The sequence below is a fragment of the Myotis yumanensis genome, unplaced genomic scaffold, assembly GCF_028538775.1.
Source record: "Myotis yumanensis isolate MYYU_CA2020_CCGP unplaced genomic scaffold, mMyoYum1.0.hap1 SCAF_5, whole genome shotgun sequence".
NCBI classification, from domain to species: domain Eukaryota; kingdom Metazoa; phylum Chordata; class Mammalia; order Chiroptera; family Vespertilionidae; genus Myotis; species Myotis yumanensis.
In genome coordinates this window covers 103,389,645-103,410,653 of record NW_027223756.1, presented here as the reverse complement: position 1 = coordinate 103,410,653, position 21,009 = coordinate 103,389,645, and the positions used below count along the sequence as shown (strand labels likewise).

General features: G+C 49.3%; 2 protein-coding genes across 2 annotated transcripts in view; both read right to left on the bottom strand.

The window, feature by feature from the left end:
* Positions 1-1,853, bottom strand: part of AP1AR (adaptor related protein complex 1 associated regulatory protein) — a 29,725-nt gene extending 27,872 nt beyond the window's left edge. The window contains exon 1 of the mRNA XM_070416818.1: positions 1,616-1,853. Within this exon, the coding sequence (XP_070272919.1) occupies positions 1,616-1,740 (125 nt within the window). The 5' untranslated portion in view covers positions 1,741-1,853. The remainder of the gene's footprint in view (positions 1-1,615) is intronic.
* A 121-nt stretch (positions 1,854-1,974) lies between these two features.
* The window catches only part of LOC139011543 (THO complex subunit 2-like), a 28,722-nt gene continuing 9,687 nt past the window's right edge, over positions 1,975-21,009 (bottom strand). Inside the window, 3 exon segments of the mRNA XM_070417039.1 lie at positions 1,975-2,248; positions 2,699-2,760; positions 17,970-18,056. Of these exon segments, the coding sequence (XP_070273140.1) occupies positions 1,975-2,248; positions 2,699-2,760; positions 17,970-18,056 (423 nt within the window).

Sequence of the window (21,009 nt, the reverse complement as noted above, 5' to 3'; positions counted from 1 at the left end):
GGCCCGCAGACGGCGACACAGGTTCTGGGGCTCCCCGAGCCGCCCCTTCCCCAACTCAAGGAGCCGAGTCTGCAGCAGCGGTTCTCAACCTGTGGGTCGTGCCCCCTTTAGTGGTCCAATGACCCTTTCACAGGGGTCGCCTCAGACCATCCTGCATATCAGATATTTACATGACGATTCATAACAGTAGCAACATGACAGTTATGAAGCAGCAACGAAAATGATTTTGTGGTTGGGGGTCACCACAACATGAACTGTATTTAAAGGGCCAGAAGGTTGAGAACCACTGGACTCTGCAACGTCCGTGCTGTTCCCTAGGAAATCAGTTTGTAAAATCAACGTCAGAGCATGAGAGTCCCAGACACCAACGCAGGCCACCGTCCAATGGGGAGGAGGGTTAGGGTAATGGGGAGGAGGGGGCGTCAAACACAGGCTGACAGCGGCTCCTATGGAAAGTGCAGTGATTAACAATAAAACACAAGAATAACCGGGCTCGCGCTCTCACACGGTGCGCCTGGCTCTGCCCTCCCCCCGGCACGTGGTGTCTGCTCCCCGCATTCGATCCTGGCGCTACAGTTAGAACCTAACACCCGGCAACAAACCCGCAGATAAATACGGACCAAGAAGGAGATTGTGGCATCTGCCCTTCCGCGAGGCCGCACGCAGCTGACAAGTACATGAGGCGACTCTGGCCGCCTTCCCGGCTGCGGGGTCAGGAAATCCCAAACCTGCCCTGGCCGGTGTGGCTCAGTGGATAGAGCATCGGCCTGCGGACTGAAGGGTCCCGCGTTCGATTCCGGTCAAGGGCATGTACCTGGGTTGCGGGCACATCCCCAGTAGGGGGCGTGCAGGAGGCAGCTGATCGATGTTTCTGACTCTCTATCCCTCTCCCTTCCTCTCTGTGAAAAATCAATAACATATATTTAAAACAAAACAAAACAAACCCAAACCTAAGCGAGGCACCGCGTCTTCCCGTCCCGGGTTCCCATTCGGGGACGCAGGGAGGCCGACGCAGGAGGGAGAGGAGGGGGCGGTGCTCATGTCACCAGAACCGGCGTCAAAGACCCGAATGAGAAACCATGCAGCCTCCACGGCCCCTGCTCAGCCGCCTGAGGACCCGGTGACGCAGGTGAGACGGGACGGACCCCGGAAGCCTCTGATCTCCTCTGGGAGCGACGGCGCCCCCACAAAGGGCCGGTTCCGAGTTCCCAGTCTGGGTTCCGGGGACGCATTCATTCATTCAACAACAAAGCTGCCTTCAGAGGCCCGGCTCTCCCTCCGCGGCGCCTTCCAGAACCAGAACCAGAACCACAGCCACACACGGGCGGTCACGGCGCTCCAGCCGGGGCGGCGGAGAGGCTCGGACGGGCTCCCGGAGCGGGTCGGGCTCCGCACGTCTCCGAACCCACAAACCCCCGGGAAAGGCTGCGGGCCCTGTCGGCACCCGGAGGCCGGACGCGGGCGGAGACCCCGCCAGGCGCCAGGCCGCGGACAGGGCCGCCCCACGTCCGGGCCCGGTCCCCCCGCCCTGGAGGCCCCGCCGCGGGGACGCACGCACCGAGGGGAGACGCCCCGCCCAGCCGCCCGGGGCCCCGCGGCGGCGATGCCCGCTTACCCTCCGCCGCGCGGCAGCCGCCCCGCCTCCCTGCGGAGCCGCCCGAAGCACTGCGCCCAGCAGCAGTTCCCCATGGCGGCCGCCCGGCGCCCCCGCGCCCGCTGCCGGCCCGGCCGCAGCCGCATCCGCGCCGGGGCCACGCGGGACTCCGGGCCAAGGCGGCGCTACGCCCGCGGCCGCCCCGCCGCCGCCGCGCGAGGAAGGGGCGCCGGACCGCCGAGCCGCACGGAGGGCGCCGCGTTTGCCTCGGCCTCAGGCGCGCCCCGGGCCGCTCCCGCCGCCGGAGGTGGCCAGGCCCCGCCCCCTGTCACTCCTGGACCCCGATTGGGCGGGCGGCCACGGGTGCCCTGCCTCTTCCGTCAGCTTGATGACGTCACTTCCTCCTGCTTCTGATTGGCAGCCGGCACCACGCGCCGGGCACGATACCTGGTGGAGGGTGTAGGCTGGACCTTGAACAGGTCGGGACCCGCTTCTCCCGGAAATGACGAAACTACAGGAAAGGGCCAGAGCGGGGGGTCGGGGGGTCGGGGGCTCGGGGGCGGGTCCCGGGTCCCCGCGGTGACGAAGAGCCTGGTCTCGGTGGAGCCCGTGTCCGTATCTGTTTGTGATCTTGCGCTGCCGTTCTCCAAGCTGCTGCCATTGTGGGGAACGGGCAAGGGCACAGGTGATTGCTGTTACTTTTTACAACTGCAGGTGACACCACAATCATCTCAAAATAAAAAGCCTAATTTTATTTTATTTTATTTTTTGTAAATAAGTTACCAAGTAGATTGGAAAGCTATTTATTTATTTATTTATTTATTTATTATTTTTTAAAATGGGTTATTTGTCTTTTTTTAAAAATATATATTTTATTGATTTTTTACAGAGAGGAAGGGAGAGGGATAGAGAGTTAGAAACATCAATGAGAGAGAAACATCTATCAGCTGCCTCCTGCACACCCCCTACTGGGGAATGCACCCACAACCAAGGCACATGCCCTTGGCCGGAATCGAACCTGGGACCTTTCAGTCCGCAGGCCGACGCTCTATCCATTGAGCCAAACTGGTTAGGGCTGAAAAGCCTAATTTTAAAAAATGCAACCATATGCAGTTGATGAACATGTTTTCCAACAGGCGTTCTGTGTCCATCTCGTCTCCTGAATTCTGCCAAGGACGATGCCACCTGTCAGGGCAGGTTCCTTCTTAGAGCAGTGGTTCTCAACCTTCCTAATGCTGCGACCCTCTAATACAGTTCCTCATGTGGTGGTGACCCCCAACCATAAAATTATTTTCGTTGCTACTTCCTAACTGTAGTTTTGCTACTGTGATGAATCGTCATATAAATATCTGATATGCAGGATGTATTTTCATTGTCACAAATTGAACATAATTAGAGTATAGTGATTAATCACAAAAACAATATGTAATTATATATGTGTTTTCCAATGGTCTTAGGCGACCCCTGTGAAAGGCTCGTTCGAACCCCCAAAGGGGTCACGACCCACAGGTTGAGAACCACTGATCTAGAGCCCTGCTCGCTGCACTAACTGTTGGGGCCTGCCCCTCTGCCTAGGGCTGGACCTTCTCGGACGCCGGGTCTTAGACGGAGAAGCCATGAGAAGTTATGGGTGTATACAAAGGAGTCTTTATTTCTGAAGCCAGTGGCCACTTCGCCATCAGATAAGACAGATCTTTAAGCACTCCATAAGCAGCCGCACTCCGGCTGATAAACAGGGAAAGGGGCAGATGAAGGAAAGGGCTGTGTCAGGATGCTGCCTTCTTCCCTTTCTTCTCCTTTTTTCTAAACACTTCCATGCCTTGTAGTTCTTTTGCTTTCTTTTCTTTTTCTCTCTACTACCCTCCATCCTCCATAACAGCTGACCCAGAGGACACAGCTTACTCCTCCTTGGACACCAACACCACCATCAAACATGGCCGTGATGGACCCTTTGATGCAGCCCTTCAACTAACACTTCGGGAAGCCCGTCGCCAGTGACGCCGCCCGTAGCCAGATCAACAAGGACAACCAAACCAACAACTTGAGGACAGCTGAAATCTCTTGACTGAAGAGGCCGGCAACCTTCTAAGGAACTGGGCTGCTTGTGCACTTCATCCACTATGTTTATAGCTATGCTTATTGTCATTGCTTGCCAGTCTTCTTCCGAGTCTTAAACAGCCCAATCTGAGAGGTGGCCGCTGATTTGCATGCGCTATCATTTAAAAAATAAAAAAGGGGGAATTTGCCGGAAGCCGGTCCATCCTTGCTGCTTGACACAGTCGCTGCAGGAAAGAAACATCTGCACAGCATATGTTTCAATGGACCTGGCGTATATGGCATACTGTTCTTAATATGTTTGCTCCCTTTAGCGCCATGTGTTTTAACCAAGGTCACCTCTCCGAGAAAGGTTGTTTCCCCAGGTAGGAATTTTTCCCTGAGGTTAGGGAGGGGATACAACCCCTTAATTAAGTGCCAGGAGGGTAGTTAAGCTACATAATCTTTACTCCCTGGAATGGAGATAAGAAACGCCCTAACCTTTGCAATAGAAATTGACAGGATTAAAATCAACTGGTATAAATACGAATGTAACAAGACAATAAACATCAGATCCTCATCAGTTCCTAACCAGAACTCCAACCAGAACTTTGGCTGGAGATCCTGGCTAGAGGTCCTGACTAGGCTGCTGATCAACTGAAGGCTGTCTTCGTGTCATTCCTTCTTCGCCGACTTCGTCCACACCTTTGGGGACCCCTGGACCCGCTGGGATTGGACCCCAGCAATACATCTTTCCCACACAGGAGTAGCCGTCTCTGCACCCACAGATATTATCTGAGCAACGCGTGCTGCCCTAGACGCATCCCCTCACACAGGAGCAGCACCAGAGCTCTCTGCCTCAGCGGCTTCTCCAGCCGCTCCAGCCTTTCCTGCACACAGGGCGCGACACCCTCTGAGCTGTCTTTCCCCCAGCACACTGGCTGGTCAGTAACTGTTTACACCACGTGGACAAAAGAGGCCTCCTGCCAATAGTTACATCGATCATTCTGGCCCCAGAAAGGTACATGTGTGCAGTGTACCCTGAGATTGTTGTCCTTGCACGTGCATATGGTATCCTAGCCTTGGATATTCTGATTAAAATTCTCATGTTCAGAGTGGCATTGGCCATAAGGCATACCTTGACTATCCGGTATCTCTGGTGTGGTTCCCATACATTTTTATAAAACTTTATTAAGAGTCAATTTTGTCTCAGTTAAGGTCATGAATGATCCGCAGAATCAATAGAAATGATTGAAAAATTAACTTCATTAATCAAACTGCAAATTAAAACTCATTGTTCACTTGTCAGGTTGACAAAAATTTACAGTTGAAACATTCAGTCTTTGGAAGAGTACAGTGAAATAGTATTCTCCTGAATTGCTGGGGATGGTGAAATTCTGAAAAGTAGTTTGGAAATATTTATTGAGAGTCAGAAACATATTAAATGCTCAACAATGGAAGGAAAGTTAAATTCTATGATATATTCACAATATTATGTAGCCATCAGAGATGGTTTTTGAACAATCCTATATAATAAAAGGCTAATATGCAAATTGACCAAACAGTGGAACAACCAGTCACAGTGATGCACACTGACCACCAGGGGGCAGACGCTCAATGCAAGAGCTGCCCCTTGGTGGTCAGTGTGCTCCCACAGGGGGAGTGCCACTCAGCCAGAAGCCCTGAGCTGGGCTCATGGCTGGTGAGCACAGCAGTGGTGACAGGAGCCTCTTCTGCCTCCGCAGCAGCACTAAGGATGTCTGACTGCCGGCTTAGGCCCACTCTCAGACTGCAAGCGGGCACAGGCTGGGCTGAGGGACCCCCTGCGAGTGCATGAATGTCATGCACCAGGCCTCTAGTCTTTAATAACATGGCAAAATGCTGCTGAATAATGTTCCATAAAAAAATCAGTATAGAAAGTTATATGTAATGTGTTCTAAATCATGTTTAAAACAAAGCATATACATCTTTTTTTAATCTTTAAATTTTTATTAGTTAAGGTATTACAAATGTATCCTCATCCCCCCCATTAATCCCCATCCCCCCCCCACACACACACACACACACTCATGCTCTCATCCCCCTGTTGTCCATGTCCATTGGTTTGGCTTATATGCATGCATACAAGTCCTTTGGTTGATCTCTTCCCCTTACCACCTCCCTCCCCTACTTTCCCTCTGGGGATTGATAGTCTAATTGCTGTTTCTCTGTCTTGGATCTGTTCCTGTTCATCAGTCTATGTTGTTCTCTATAATCCACAAATAAGTGAGATCATGTGGTATTTATCTTTCTCTGACTGGCTTATTTCACTTAGCATAATGCTCTCCAGTTCCATCCATGCTGTTGCAAAAGGCAAGAGTTCCTTCTTTTTTATCGCAGCATAGTATTCCATTGTGTAGATGTACCACAGTTTCTTAATCCACTCATCTGCTGATGGGCACTTAGGCTGTTTCCAAATCTTAGCTTTGGTGAATTGTGCTGCTATGAACATAGGAGTGCATATATCCTTTCTGATTGGTGTTTCTGGCTTCTTGGGATATATTCCTAGAAGTGGGATCACTGGGTCGAATGGGAGTTCCATTTTTAGCTTTTTGAGGAAACTTCATACTATCTTCCATAGTGGCTGCGCCAGTCTGCATTCCCACCCGCAGTGCATGAGGGTTCCTTTTTCTCCACATCCTCTCCAGCACTTGTTGTTTGTTGATTTGTTGATGATAGCCATTCTGACAGGTGTGAGGTGATAACACATTGTCGTTTTGACTTGCATCTCTTGTATAATTAGTGACTTTGAGCATGTTTTCATATGTCTTTCGGCCTTCTGTATGTGCTCTTTCGAAAAGTGTCTATCTAGGTCCGTTGCCCATTTTTTGATTGGATTTTTTTTTTTAATATATTTTATTGATTTTTTACAGAGAGGAAGGGAGAGAGATAGAGAGTTAGAAACATCGATGAGAGAGAAACATCGATCAGCTGCCTCCTGCACACATCCCACCGGGGATGTGCCCGCAACCCAGGTACATGCCCCCTTGACCGGAATCGAACCCGGGACCTTTCAGTCCGCAGGCTGACTCTCTATCCACTGAGCCAAACCGGTTTTGGCTTGATTGGATTTTTTATCTTCCTATTGTTAAGTTTCATGAGTTCCCTGTAAATGTTGGAGATGAAACCCTTATCGGTGATATCATTGGCAAATATGTTCTCCCATGTAGTGGGTCTTCTTGTTGTTTTGTTGATGGTTTCCTTTGCTGTGCAAAAGCTTTTTATTTTGATGTAGTCCCATTTGTTTATTTTCTCTTTAGTTTCCATTGCCCTAGGACAGCCATGGGCAAACTACGGCCCGCTGGCCAGATCCAGCCTGTTCAGCTGTCCTATCCGGACTGCGGAGCCGAAAGAGCGGAGGGTTCTCTTGCTCTCCCCTCCGCTCCTTCACCAGCAGCAGTGTTAACATGGCAATATTGGGAAACATGGCCGCAGCTCCTTCTGAGTGGGCGGATTTATATCCGCCCATTCAGTAGAAGGAACAACCTCTCGATATTCCAGAGACTCCTTGTAATGCCGGTGGATGCCTCTCCCGACATCACCCTGGGAATGCGTAGACATGTTATCGTGGTGATGTAGGGAGACACTCCCCTGGAGAGCACAGTATCAGAGCCTTTCTGAGGTAAGATTAAGAGCTCTACTCAACCACAATTTTTTCCTGTTCCCACATTCTATCCATCACAATGACTTGTTAATAAAACAACAAAGACTTTCAGCTTTTAGGGCTTGTATCCACTGCAGTTTTTTTTCCCACTGCAGACGCGCGCAGCAGGGAAAAAGACACACAGAGGACATGTCACACTAGCCAGGCTGCGGCTGCATTTTTTTGCTGATACGGATGCGGTATCAGTAACGCTACCGTGGCCACTAACCACATGTGTTAGCGGCAAAGCAAATGCATTTTGCGCTGCGTTTGCTTCTCCCCCTTGCGCCTGTAAAAATGCGTGCTACAGGGCATTCGTGTTAACATGCACCACTGCACATTAGCATCAACACAAACATGATGGAAACCTGTGTACAGTGCATTAACCCTAGCTGCGCTGCATTGCAGTACTGCACCACACTGCAACGGCAGCACGGCTAGTGTGAACGAGCCCTAATTCAGTGGGTTGAACAAAAAGATTGTATAGAAATGTGATGAACTAAAGATTTTATTACAAAATCGCTTAATTTCAGAGTTTCAGAAGTAATTGGACAAATGAAAAACTGAAAATCAAATGTTCATATCTAATACTTGGATGAAACCCTTTCCTGGTAATGACAGCCTGAAGTCTTGTACTTATGGACATCACCAGATGCTGGGTTTTCTCCTTTGTAATGCTCTGCCAGGCTGTCACAGTAGGGGTATATATATAAATATCCTGCCATTTCCAGCTTTTAATAAGAAAAACTGTTGCAATGGGCATTTAAAAGTGGCACTTGGTTGTTTTTATAGAGTCCAGTGGATGCAATCTGACACTGATAATGGGCTCTTTCACACTATGTGCACTGCGGCTGTTTATTGCCAGTAACGGAAGTGCTAGTGGTAACTACTGATTACCCATGTTTTGCACTGCCCTAGCACCTCCCATACAAGTGTGTCTGGAAGACACAGCAATGTGCAGCTATGTGTGTTACCATAAACAAAGGGCCTGTGTGAAAGATACACAGGTTTCCTATGGAGGAAAGGGGTTGTTCTCTATGGTCAGGGTGTGCCTCTGTCCCATGTCTGAACTTTTTCAGATGATTTTGTTATATATATATTTTTTAGAAGACCAAAAATGTTATAGTAGAGCAAATTTAATCACTTGTTTTTATACTTTACTTTCTTATTTTAGCAAAGAATTTAATAAGAGAATGGTACTGTTGGTTTTAGCCCAATATTAAACATGAGTGGACCAAAGAAAAGGAAAGTGGACAGTGAATGCCGAGTGTTTAAGAGGGAGTGGACAACAAAATATTTTTTCACCGAAGTCTGATCAATGCTGGTATGTCTGATATGCCAGGAAACACTTGCAGTCTTCAAAGAGTACAATCTCAGCCGTCACTTTGCCACAAAGCATGGCAACTATGCTAGCAAGCAGTCACCTCAAGAACGGGAGGCTACTGCACAGAGGTTGATGGCTAAATTACAGGCTCAGCAAAATGTCTTTCACAGACAAACTGCAATTCAAGAGACAACTACCAAAGCAAGTTTTATGCTATCATTCAAATTAGCAAAAGCTAGCAAACCTCTCTCTGAAGGCGAGTTTTTGAAAGAATGTATGATAGAGACAGCAGGTCTCTTGTGTCCAGAGAGCAAAGGCAAGTTTGAAAAACTCAGCTTATCGAGCAGGACAGTGACTGGTGGAGTGGAACTGATTGATGAAGACTTGGCCAGCAAGTTAAATAGTAAAGCAGAGTTCTTTAAGTTTTATTCACTAGCATTGGATGAAAGTAAAGGACACTGCTCAGCTCTTAATTTTTATCTGAGGAATTAGTGACAATTTTGAAATTACGGAGGAATTTTTAGCCATGGAGCCACTGAAAGGAAAAACACGGGGAGATGACTTGTATGACCGGGTGTCTACTGTCATCGAGAAAGTGAAGCTACCATAGAGTAAACTTGCTAATGTCACGACAGATGGATCTCGAAATTTAACTGGAAAAAATGTTGGACTGCTAAAAAGAATTCAGGATAAAGTGAAAGAGGAGAACCCTAACCAAGATGTTATTTTTCTTCACTGTATTATTCACCAGGAATCATTGTGCAAGTCTATTTTACAACTTAATCATGTTGTTAATCCAGTCGTAAAGCTTGTTAATTTCATTCGAGCAAAGGGACTTCAGCACCGTCAGTTTATTTAGTTTCTGGAGGAAACTGATGCGGATCACCAAGACTTACTTTACCACTCTCGTGTCCGCTGGTTGAGTTTGGGCAAAGTTTTCCAACAAATGTGGGAGCTCAAAGAAGAGATTGGTGCATTTTTGAAATTAAAGGGGAAGTCTGACGAATTTACTGAGCTGAGTGACAAGAATTGGCTGTGTGACTTTGCATTTGCTGTAGATATATTTTCACATTTGAATGAGCTAAATGTGAAGCTACAGGGAAAAGATCAGTATGTACACGACATGTACACTAATGTGAAAGCCTTTCAATCGAAGCTGATTTTCTTTTCCAGACAAATTTCAGACAAGTCTTCACTCATTTTGCCACACTAGCCACACAGAAGGAGACCATCCCAAACGTGAAGAAATACAGCAAATCATTGGATGACCTGCATGCGGAATTCTATCGTCGGCTTTCTGATGTTGAAAAAATTGACCAGTCACTTCAACTGGTGGCCTGTCCTTTGTCACAAAACCCTGAAGCAGCACCAGAAGAGGTGCAACTGGAACTCATCGATCTTCAGTCTGACTTTGTCCTAAAGGAGAAATTCAGCTCTCTTGAACGAAGAGACTTTTATGCTTCACTTAATGAAGCCACTTTCCCAAACATCCGGAGGAAGGCACAGAAGGTACTGGTGCTGTTTGGGCCAACCTATGTTTGTGAGCAGACATTTAGCGTCATGAACATCAACAGAGTCCCTCACAGATCCAGCTTAACTGACAAACACCTCAGATCTATCCTGAGAATAGCCACAACAAAACTAACTCCAGGCTTTGATGCATTAGCTGAAAAAGGAGACCAACAACACTGTTCCCACTGAAGTTTTAAAGACCAAAAACCTTTCAACCCAGTCTACATTGCCATCTACATCTATATCCCGGGCATAATTTGGAAGTTGCACTAAAGAAAATGTTTAATTTACTGTTTACACATTTTGTTCTTTTCTATTTGTTTTAGTTTTAAATTATTTTATTATATTTAAGTTTAATTTGAAAGGCTTTTGTACCTTTCCTTTGTTAGGCAATTTTATTTTGCCTTTGCCATCTTCAATATAAGGTATGTTATTGTGCTATGATTCCTCCATTTTTTGAAGTTTCAAATTATAATAATTAGTGTTTACATTCTTCTTGTTAAAATGTTTGAAATGAATAAAACTATTGAAATGAAAAAAAAGACCGTACCCTTTTATGTAATGATGTTTACTTTGAATTTATATTAGTTCACACAAACACTCCATCCATGCTTTTGTTCCGGCCCTCCGGTCCAGTTTAAGAACCCATTGTGGCCCTCGAGTCAAAAAGTTTGCCCACCCCTGCAATAGGCGGTCTCCCACATGTAGTCTTTGTATTCCAGTGAACAATCTTTAGTTATCAATATGCAAAATATTTATTATGTATATTTCTACAAATGTATGTCTGGATAACTATGTCCTGCAAACTTTTTTGTTAGTTCTTACAGAAATCTGCTTTTGCTGTTGTACCTAATCATCTTTCTCACTTGGTTTCTGGCACCAGCGGTCACTTCCCTATTTACAACATCACTCTAAGACTCTAGAAGTCGAATACAGCAACGTCTTCTGGTCACCTTTCACAATTAATATTTTGCCATTGTGATACATTCTTTCCTGTGTATCCAACAGCCTTCACGGGTGTTTTTCTCTCAGTTTCCAAGGCTTTTCACTTCAAGTTTTTCAGGGACCTAGAGCACGCAAATGTAACACACCCTAATTTAAATCCAGTTGCTGAAGGGCTGGCTGCACGCATTCTGCAGGCAGCACCACCACCTTCTTGGTCTCAGGGATCAAGAGCAAAAGGAACAAGAGCAGCTGGCCTTAGAAACATCTGGATGCTTAAACTAATAAAAGCACATTGCATGGTTTCTAAACTTTCTTAACGTACTTGTATCAGTCATGGCTCTGCAGAGAAACAGGAACGATAGTATGTATATGTAGAAAGAGTCATTATAAGGAGCTGGCTGGCAGGAGCACGGAGGCCGAGAAGTCTCAAGATCTGCAGATGGCGAGCTGGAGACCCAGGAGAGCACGTGTGCTTTGACTGAGGTGTCATATAAAAGTATCCTCCAGATATAGTATTAGCCCTGTTATTAACAGCTCAAATTCCACAGAAGTCACAGGGTTCTCCTCCTGTTATAGACTCCAGTGTCCACTCTATTCTCCCTCTCACGTGCTTATCGGGCTAGGAATGTGGCATCTTCTTCCATAGAAGACTAACAAAGGTTACAGATATCCAAATAGAAGCAAGGTGGTCTTTGAAGGACCACTGTAGTTCTACTAAACTGAAAGACTGGCATATTGATTGGACAGTTAGTATCTGCCAGTGCAGCCACGTGACTGCTGGCTCCCCGTGGATGCTGGTACAGGGATTCAGTGATTACCAAGCATGTGTGGTCATGGAACTGGAGAAAGGTGTTAGGAAATAAAGAATATAGAACAGAACCTTTAGAATAAATACAGACCCATATATTTAAAAATGCGTTAAAATGTGCCAGTCTTGGATAGCATAGTCCTTGAAGGTGGTTAATCATGAAATGAAAGTAAAAATTGCTACTGACTCAAGCTCTGTTAGTTAGTAGCAATTCTTTTTAAAATTACCATTATCATAACTTGTATCATCCCCAGCATTTTCCCAAGAAGGCTGTCCACTCCTTGTCTAGTGTTCCAGTTCCCCTTCCGCTGCCTTCCCGGGGGAAACCCCAGGTGGGCCGCCATGGGCCCCTGCAGCCACGGTCCTACTGGGGAGGTGGGGGGCGGGGAGGAGATTGGCCACCTTTGCCCCCCCCCCCCGCCATCCCCCCCCCCCCCACACACACACAGTGGGGTGGTGGCGGGGGCGCTCGCCTGCCCAGGAGGTCCTTTGGCATTTTGGCATTCTCTCTTCATCAGCTTCCCTACTCCCTCCCTCCCTCCCTCCCTCCTTCCCTCCCTGTTGCTTCCCCTCTCCTCCACTCCACCCCAGTCTATTCCACTCCCCACACTCCCCCAGAGATTCTGTCCATCCTTGGGCTCACACACAGTATACATACATACATACATACATACATACGTCCTACACCTGAGTATCAACCCAAGATTTGGAAACAACAGACACCTGCTGTTGCTACTGCTGGAGGAGGAGGAGGAGGAGGAGGAGGAGGAGGAGGAGGAGGAGGAGGAGGAGGAGACTCAAGAAGTAATGCCATTCAAAACTCAACATTAATTCATTGTGTAAATGCTGTGAAAGGAAAAGTGGATAGGATATGCCTGTACATGGCAGAGCTCTCCCTGCTCACCTAGCCTTTTCAATGACAGCACCCACCCCATACCCACCCCCTTCCTGTCATGGATGCTTTTCATGATCCCTGAGAGGAAGAAAATATCCCCTGTTGCTGAACCCTGGCTTTTCACACTGCAGATGACCCCCTTGGACAGATGCAGGAACTCTCACTCCCAGTCCAAGAGAGGGTGTTTTGACCCTTGATCTCCTTCTTGGTTTGTTTTCTTTCAGTGGTGGTAAACACAGACCTCCTTTGAACCTTGGATAAGCCTACAGCTTACATTCACACTCCTTTAGCTTGATTTTTAATACAACTCCCGGGGTCAGGATCACGACTTTAGAGTCACGGTTGGTTCACACAATGAGAGGACTCCTGTGTGTGTGTGGGGGGGGGGGGGGGGGGGGGGCTTTGTTTTTTTCGGCCTCCCTAAAATGTCACCAGTGGATTTCATCCAACCCACGTACAGTCTCCTCTTTGGATTGGAGTGGATAAAATAAGGGGGGTGACATTGCCATTCTTGGGAACATCCTCTTCAACCATTGTTGAGATTGTGCTTTCCGGCGTGCGTGCGACATTTGTGGACAGTTTGGCTCAAAGACACTCACAGAAATTCTGCACAGGTTGGAGGATTTCTTACGTTGTTGACAAATGCCACACACGCACACGTGTGCGTGCACTTGGTTCACAGTTGCCACCTGTGGGGCTCTTTCAGGTTTGTCCATTTTCCTTCCTCTTTTTCACCGGGAGGAAGGAGGCAGCGAGTGTAATCACCAGTGAGTGTGTGACGTGAGACTGAGGATTTCCCGTGGAAAGCGGGTGAGCGGACGGGTGGGCGGAGGGAGGGGGAGGGAGGACACATCCATCCATCCATCCATCCGTGGACGGAAATTAAAAGTTTAACAAAAAAACACTAATGGTGGGTAGTCACATCCTAGCCTGCTATCTTCCCTGACAAAGGTCAATCTTATATATATATATATATATAGTGTTTTTATTGATTTCAACGAGGAAGAGAGAGAGAGAGATCAATGATGAAAGATAATCATGGATCCATTGCCTCCTGCGGGGGGGGGGGGGGGGGGGGGGGGGGCGGGCTCGCTGGGGATACAGCCCGCAACCCCAGGCATGTGCCCTTGGCCCGAATTGAACCTGGGGCCCTTTAGTCCGCAGGCTGATGCTCTATCTCCCCTGAGTCAAACCAGCTAGGGTGTAATTTCCCTTTTTAAATCCCCTCATTGTTATTGAGTACATTGCTGACCGTTACCTATCCTACGCCAACCTAATATGTGTCTGTCATTTTATTTTAATTTTTATCCAATCTCAGAGGTTTCCTGCCCGCCCCCCCCCCCCCCCAGCCCGATTTGCTTTCTCTCACCTCCCTCATCCCTCATCTATCACCAATGGAGTTCATGTAACCCACTTACATCTCCTCTTTTGCTTGACATGTATACAACAAGGTTAACACACACACACACACACACACACACACCCTCCATTCTACAGAGTGTTATCCCAATATGTTGAGAATCTGCTTCCTGGCAATTGCCTCAAATGAACTCACAGACATTCTCCACAGATTTGAATCTTTTTTGATGTTCACACATCCATCCATCCATCCATCCATCCATCCACGGGGAAGTTAAAGATGAATGATAAAAGGGTGTCTGTCGTGAGTGGCACACTTGGAGCGGTGTGTGTGGTGGGGGGTGGGGGTGGAGGGATGGATGATCAAAACCGGCAACTGGAGCAGAGTGTGCTGGCCCGTCTGGTGACCCGGGGTTATTGAGTCAAATCATCCCTCACCAGGCGCTGGGGCCCTCATTGCTCCACTCCTACCTATGTCTCTCCTCCTAGGGGATCTAAGACGCCGAGATCTACTGTTGACCTTCTCCTTGGACCCTGGACTCACGCCTCAAACCCCTCCCTCCCTTTCCCCACCCCCCTCGCGGGATTCCCAAATGGGTGAGGGCTGGTTCCTGGGTTGGCAGATGGAGGGCACTCTTCCACCCAGACAGGCCCGCCGGGTTCTCAAACAGCCTCCCTCCCTGAAGTTGGTGAGCTGCAGGGCCTGAGGGTGAGGCCCTGACATCACCGGAGAGCTTTCTGCATTTGAATGAAGCCTTGCAGTGAGATCCATTGGAATGAATTGCCCTGACCTCCTCCCCTCCCGCACGCCCACTACCCCACCCCCTACTCCCCATCCCCCAACCCAGCTCCCTTCCTCTCAGCCCTCAGGTCAGGGGTTTCCTTCTAAATGCTGAACTGAGCCTCTGGGCCTGGGGCCAGGGGATGGGGGTGGGGGAGGGAAAGGGGGGAAGGGGGGGGAAATCATGGGGGGGGGGGGAGTGGGGGGAGGGGGAAGCTGACTTGCTTCCTGTAAGTGTATTTGAGGCAAAAACAGATAAGGATAACCAGAAGGCTGGTTTGTGCTCAGAGGGGCCTGGAAAGATGGGCGTGCCTCTGACATTCCAAAGGAATACACTTCTCCTATTGGGCCAAAGACGTGCTTAGTGAAGGTAAAAGTGGACTTTTGTCAAGGCAGGGAAGATTCTAGCCTAGGAAATGGCTACCTGCCATCCACTGCTTTTGGTGACACAAGTTTTCATTTCAGACCATCTTTGGTGGTTACTTTGGGTCCCCTGAAAGCTCCCTTGGAGAACTACAAGGATAATGACAACGACGGGCCCAGGGCTGAGAAGCTCTTCAAATGAAGGCCCTGGGCCACTCACCTTGCTCCCTTTTATAGCCCCAGAGCATGGTGGGAGAGCCAGAGACCCACCAATCAGCCGGCCCCAGGACTGAAGCCTCACCAGTTGGGGGTCACGTTTAGGGTGGGGGCACTCATGCCCCAGGCTAGGCCCCCCGCACAGCACGCCCTTCAGGTGGCATTCACCAAAAGCATCCCAAGGAAAGGTTCTTGAAAGGGCCGGCGGGGCACGTGGCCCCGCAGGCATCCGGCAGGGAGGATGACAGGCAGCCATGGCCGAGGCAGCGCCTGACCAGATAGGCGCAGGCCCGCGGACGCCCAGAAGGACCCGGGCCGCCCTCCTCGGCCTCCGAGTCACTTTCGGGCCGAGCAGCGGGCGACCCAAGGGCCAGGCGGGGTGGTGGGCGGCCCGCCTCCCGGTGACGCCCACGGCGGCAGGCCTTGCATGGGAGCCGAGTGGCTGGCTTCCCATCCATTAAGGGACCTCCATTTTGTATGGAACCATGTGCTCAGCGAAGGCTCCTTCCCCCTCGGAAGGAGCCTCTGCTAGCCACACCCACCATTTCTCTGGACTAACCAATGGTAATCAAGGGAAGTGCACGCCATCGCTATGACCACATCCTGTATAATGGGTCACCAGCTCGCACCTGGCCAATTGGCGGGGGGCACAGCCCCCTCTCCCGCCTCTACTCCAACCCTCTATGAAACCCCTGGTTCGAGCAGACTGCTCTCTCTTTGCCACCTGCTGCTGCGTCAGTAAGGAAGGTAGAGGAGCTAAGCCCGGGCTTAAAATAAAAGACTCTTTGCTTTTGCATCGGATTGGATGGCTCCCTGGTGGCTTCCTGGGAATCTTGAAATCTGGGCATAACAGTTCTCCTGAACCTGGCTGCGATGCCTGGTGTGCTTCACCGTCGCCTCTTGTGCGGGCTCCTCGGAACCGGGACCCGTGAAGAGTGTTGGGGGGGAGGTTATTTAATTTTATGTTATTTTATTATTTCTTTGCTCATTTCTCTTCATTCATTGCAATTGACTCTATTTCTCGGCAATGAATGGTTACAAACATCGGTACCATTTGTATTTTTTTTTTATCAGTAGAATTTCTGGATTTTAAGGACTATTTCAGTGCTTATCGTTGCCTGTCACATATCTGTCTGTCCTTTCCATCCATGGCAAACGGATGCCCTCAAACCTAATGAATTTATTAATAAAAGTTAAAAATGACCTTAACCACGTGCTTCATTTGAAAATTGACATAAAACTCTATAGAATCCCTGTTCACTGTCTCTGCTTTCCAGGTTGTCAACTGTCCTTGAATACATCTAGTAGTGATGGTGTGTGGTGTGAGGTAGGGCTTTACCTTCGGTGTGGTTTGGGGTGTGTGTGTGTGTGTGTGTGTGTGTTTCTCTTGGTTTTTCAACCTGCAATGTAAGGAGAGGCTGTTCATTTGTCCTAAGTCAAGAGTCCAGGTAACCATACACCAAAAGTCTACAGGAGTGTTAACGTAAAAAAACCATTGAAACCTGTAAAGAATTTTTGTGAGTTTATTTGAGCCAAACTGTCGACATATGCTGGGAAGCAGAACCTCAACGAATTGAGATAGTGCTCTGGAGAATGGCAGGGTTACATCCATATTTATACATGAAATTCATTGGTGACAGATTTAAGGAGGTGGGATTAAGCGAAGCAGGGAAACCTCTGTGATAGGATAAAAAGTAAAATGATGGACACATACTTAGATGGGTGCAGGAACAATTAACATGATGATGAAGGGATTTGTGGTATCTGTCCTGGGACCCAGCACACCTGGTTGTACCCCAGGGGCTTCATAAAAAGGGGAGTCACAAGTTACCCAGACATCCCAAGGATATGTTATCTTAGATGCAAAAAGACAGATAGGCTCAGTTACGGTAAAGGTTGACCTTATCAGTGAAGATATTGGCTTAAGACTGTAACTGCCCACCATAACTGCTTTTAGTTAAGGTTTAATTTCAGACCATCCTTTGTGGTTACTTTAGGCCTCCGAGTCTGCAAAACTGCCATGCAGACCTTTCCTGAGCTTGTCAGGTCAGCATGCGCCCCCTTTTCGTCCACAGGAGGCACACGAGAAATAAGAGAAAAGAATTCAAACATAGCACTACAGAAAGTCCTCAACATACAGGACAAGAGAGCAGGAAAACAAAAGAGAAACAGAGGATTCCAAAACACTCAGAAAACCATAACATCGCAAGCACCCTTAACTGGAGATAATCTCTTCAAGTACAAACAGATGACAGGATCCAATTGAAAGACAAACGGAGCCCTGCTGGTGTGGCTCAGTAGGTGAGAGGTCATGTCATGCACTGGAAAACTAAGGGTTCCATTCTGGGTCAAGAGATTCCTGGTCAAGGGCACATACATGGTTGCACATACCAGGTTCCATCCTAGCTCTGGGTAGGGTGCTTTTGTGGGAGGCAACCAATACATGTTTCTCTCACATCATTGTTCCTCTCTCTCTCTCTCTCTCTCTCTCTCTCTCTCTCTCTCTCTCTTTCCTTCTCCTGAATGTGGCTGCGATGCCTGGTGTTCATTCCTCAAAAAGAGGATGCAGGGGGTGGGGGTTGCAGGAGGGGGGAGACTGGAGACGCAAAAACACCGAATGAAGCGGGCCTTGGAGGTCATGGGAGGCAGAGGCTGAAGTTGAGGTGAATAAAATGTGTATGGTTTTGTATATTAGCTCTGAGACCAGGATGCCAGGGGCCACCAGCAGCTGGTGGAGGCAGGCGAGGTGCTCCCCAGAGCCCCCAGACGGAAAAGGGTCCCGCTGGCACCTTGATTTGTGACTCCTGGCATCTGGACTCTCAGGGCTCTCTGTTCTTGTAAGCCACCTCTTTGGTGGCAGAGGGACATGGCGACTCTAGGAGATGAATAGGATGCCGTCCTTCAGATGTGCCCTATGACGTCTGTTTTTCAAAACCATTGAAGCCAAGTAGGTCAGTTGTACTGTAGGTGTGATCAGAATCTCAGCTGAGCATCAAATATCATTCACAGGCCCGAGCCACCCGGCAAAAAGCCACAGTGAATTTCCTAGAGGCGGGTCACTCAGCAGAAATCTCGGTGCCCGACATTGTGCTCCGTGTGTGTATATCCGCGGCCACTGGTGGATTTCCATTGTGGGATGGCATCTGAGAGCACCCCTCTTCTCCCCCCGCCCCGTCCTCCCTCCTGCCACACACACACGCACACACCTGCCTTCTGGCAGACAACGCCCCCAGCTGGACCTTCCCCCACCCCTGGGGTCTACGCACACCTGGGAGGTCCAGACACCTGGCTCTGCCTTCCCCAGCTGAGGCTGAGGAAGTGGGTGGGGGTGGGTGGGTAGGAGGCTTGCATTGGCGCTCCAGGACCAGTAGAGGGCGCCACCGGCCCGCCGAAGCGATTCCCGGGCTTGGGGAGGGCTTGGGAGATGGGGCAGTTGTCCAAGGAGGCCCGCAGGGCTCCGTCTCCACGCCTTGCAGGGCGGCATCGCCGTTTTCTGGGTTGAAGAGGGGACAATACCTATTTAGACAGGCTCCGGTGGGCCCAGGACAAGCCACAAGGAAAAAAATTACAGTAAATCTCCTAGGCGTGCGTCACTCAGCAGATATCTTGTTAGCGGACCTTGTGCTCCCCTGAGTGTGTGTGTGTGGGGGGGAGGGGGGTGTAGGTGTATGGGTGTGGGTGTGCGTGTACATCCGCAGTCACGCACGGACAATCCTTGCTTTGAATGGTCCGTTGGCATCTACGATCACTCTTCAGCCCCTGCCTTCTGGAAGACAGCGCGCCCCCTGCTTGTCCTTCCCCCCTCAGGTCAAGTCCAGGCACCTGGCTCTGCCTTCCCCAGAGGTGGCTGCAGGAGGGTGGCTTGCATTGGCGCTTCTCGACCAGCTGAGGGCGGGATGGGCTCTTCGGCCCTGCTTTGGGTTGGGACATCTGGTCGACACTCCCCCCCACCCCCACCCCCTCTCTGGATGGTCAGGCCCCTGCCTAGAGACCAAGTCCGGGCCGGGCCACATGGGCTTGCCTAAGCGTCTACGTATTGAAAGGCTGTGTCAATGTCATTTCTAAGGAGGTTTTTTTTTTTTCTTAATTTTAAAAGGAGGGTTTTTTTTATTTTTTATATATAACCAGGTCAGAAGGTCAAATCTTCAAAGTGCATGCAAGCTGCTCCTCCCAGAGGGTCCGGACTGAATGTTCGAGAGCATCTCCAGGAAGGCCTGTGGGGATGGTGCCTCCACATTCTGGAAGGTGTTCTGGCCTCTGCCGAACAGGATGAAGTATTTTGCCTCCAGCCAGATGAACCCGAAGTGGTTCTCATCGAACAGGATGAAGACTCCAGGGCGGCGCCTGGCGAAGACGAAGGTAGGTAAGTTAACACTAATAGTTTCCACGCTATAGAAACACATCCTGCAGGTTCGGGGGTAATTCTGGTCTCTTGAGCCCACGTCCACAGCCAGAATATGGAACAGGCTGCTCCTCTGAAGCTGCAGCCTTGGACTCCCCGACTCTGGGCCGGGCAGGGCCCTGCCAGCCATGGCCCTGGCTTTCCTCAGTCTCGTCTTCTTGCTGCTGCTGCTGCTCCCGGATCACCTGCTCATCAATCTACTGGACCACGCGGGAGAGCTCGTTGAAGTTGCGGAAGATCTCGCCATCTGGCAGGTGGATGCGGCACATGAGGTGGATCTCTACCTTACTGTTCATGCGCTGTCCCGTGATGTGGGTGACCCTGGCATACTTCCACCATTTTGCTTCCAGTAACTTGGAAGCCGCCATTTTGTTTTTAAATATATTTTATTGATTTTATTTCCAGAGTGGAAGGAAGAGGGATAGAGAATTAGAAACCTCAAAGATAGAGAAACCTCAATCAGCTGCCTCCTGCAAACCTACTAATGGGGATATGCCCACAACTGAGGTATATGCCCTTGACCGGAATCGAACCTGGGACCCTTTAGTCCGCAGGCCGATGCTCTATCCACTGAGCCAAACCAGTTAGGGCAGCAGCCGCCATTTTGAAACGGCAAAGGTCAATCCCTCTCTTTTATCCTCTCCCCGCCGCCCCAAATCCTGCGTTTTAACTCCCCCCATTTTAATAGCACAAAATTCAAGTACAAAACATTGTACAAGTATACTTTTTACTACACGGAGGTGGATTAATACCTTTTTGTTGTTGGTGTGTGTGTGTGTGTGTGTGTGTGTGTGCGCCTGTGTGTGTTTTAAAATATATCTTTATTGATTTCGGAGAGGAAGGGAGAGGGAGAGAGCGATAGAACATCCACGATGAGAGAGAATCACCGGTCAGCTGCCTCCTGCACACCCCACACTGGGAATCTAGCTCGCAACCCAGGCATGTGCCCTTGACCGGAATCGAACCTGGGACTCTTCGAGGTCCACAGACTGATGCTCTATCAACTGAGCAAAACCGGCTAGAGCCATTTGATTGTTGTTGTTTAAAAAGACAGTGGGGCCCTAACCGGTTTGGCTCAGTGGATAGAGCGTCGG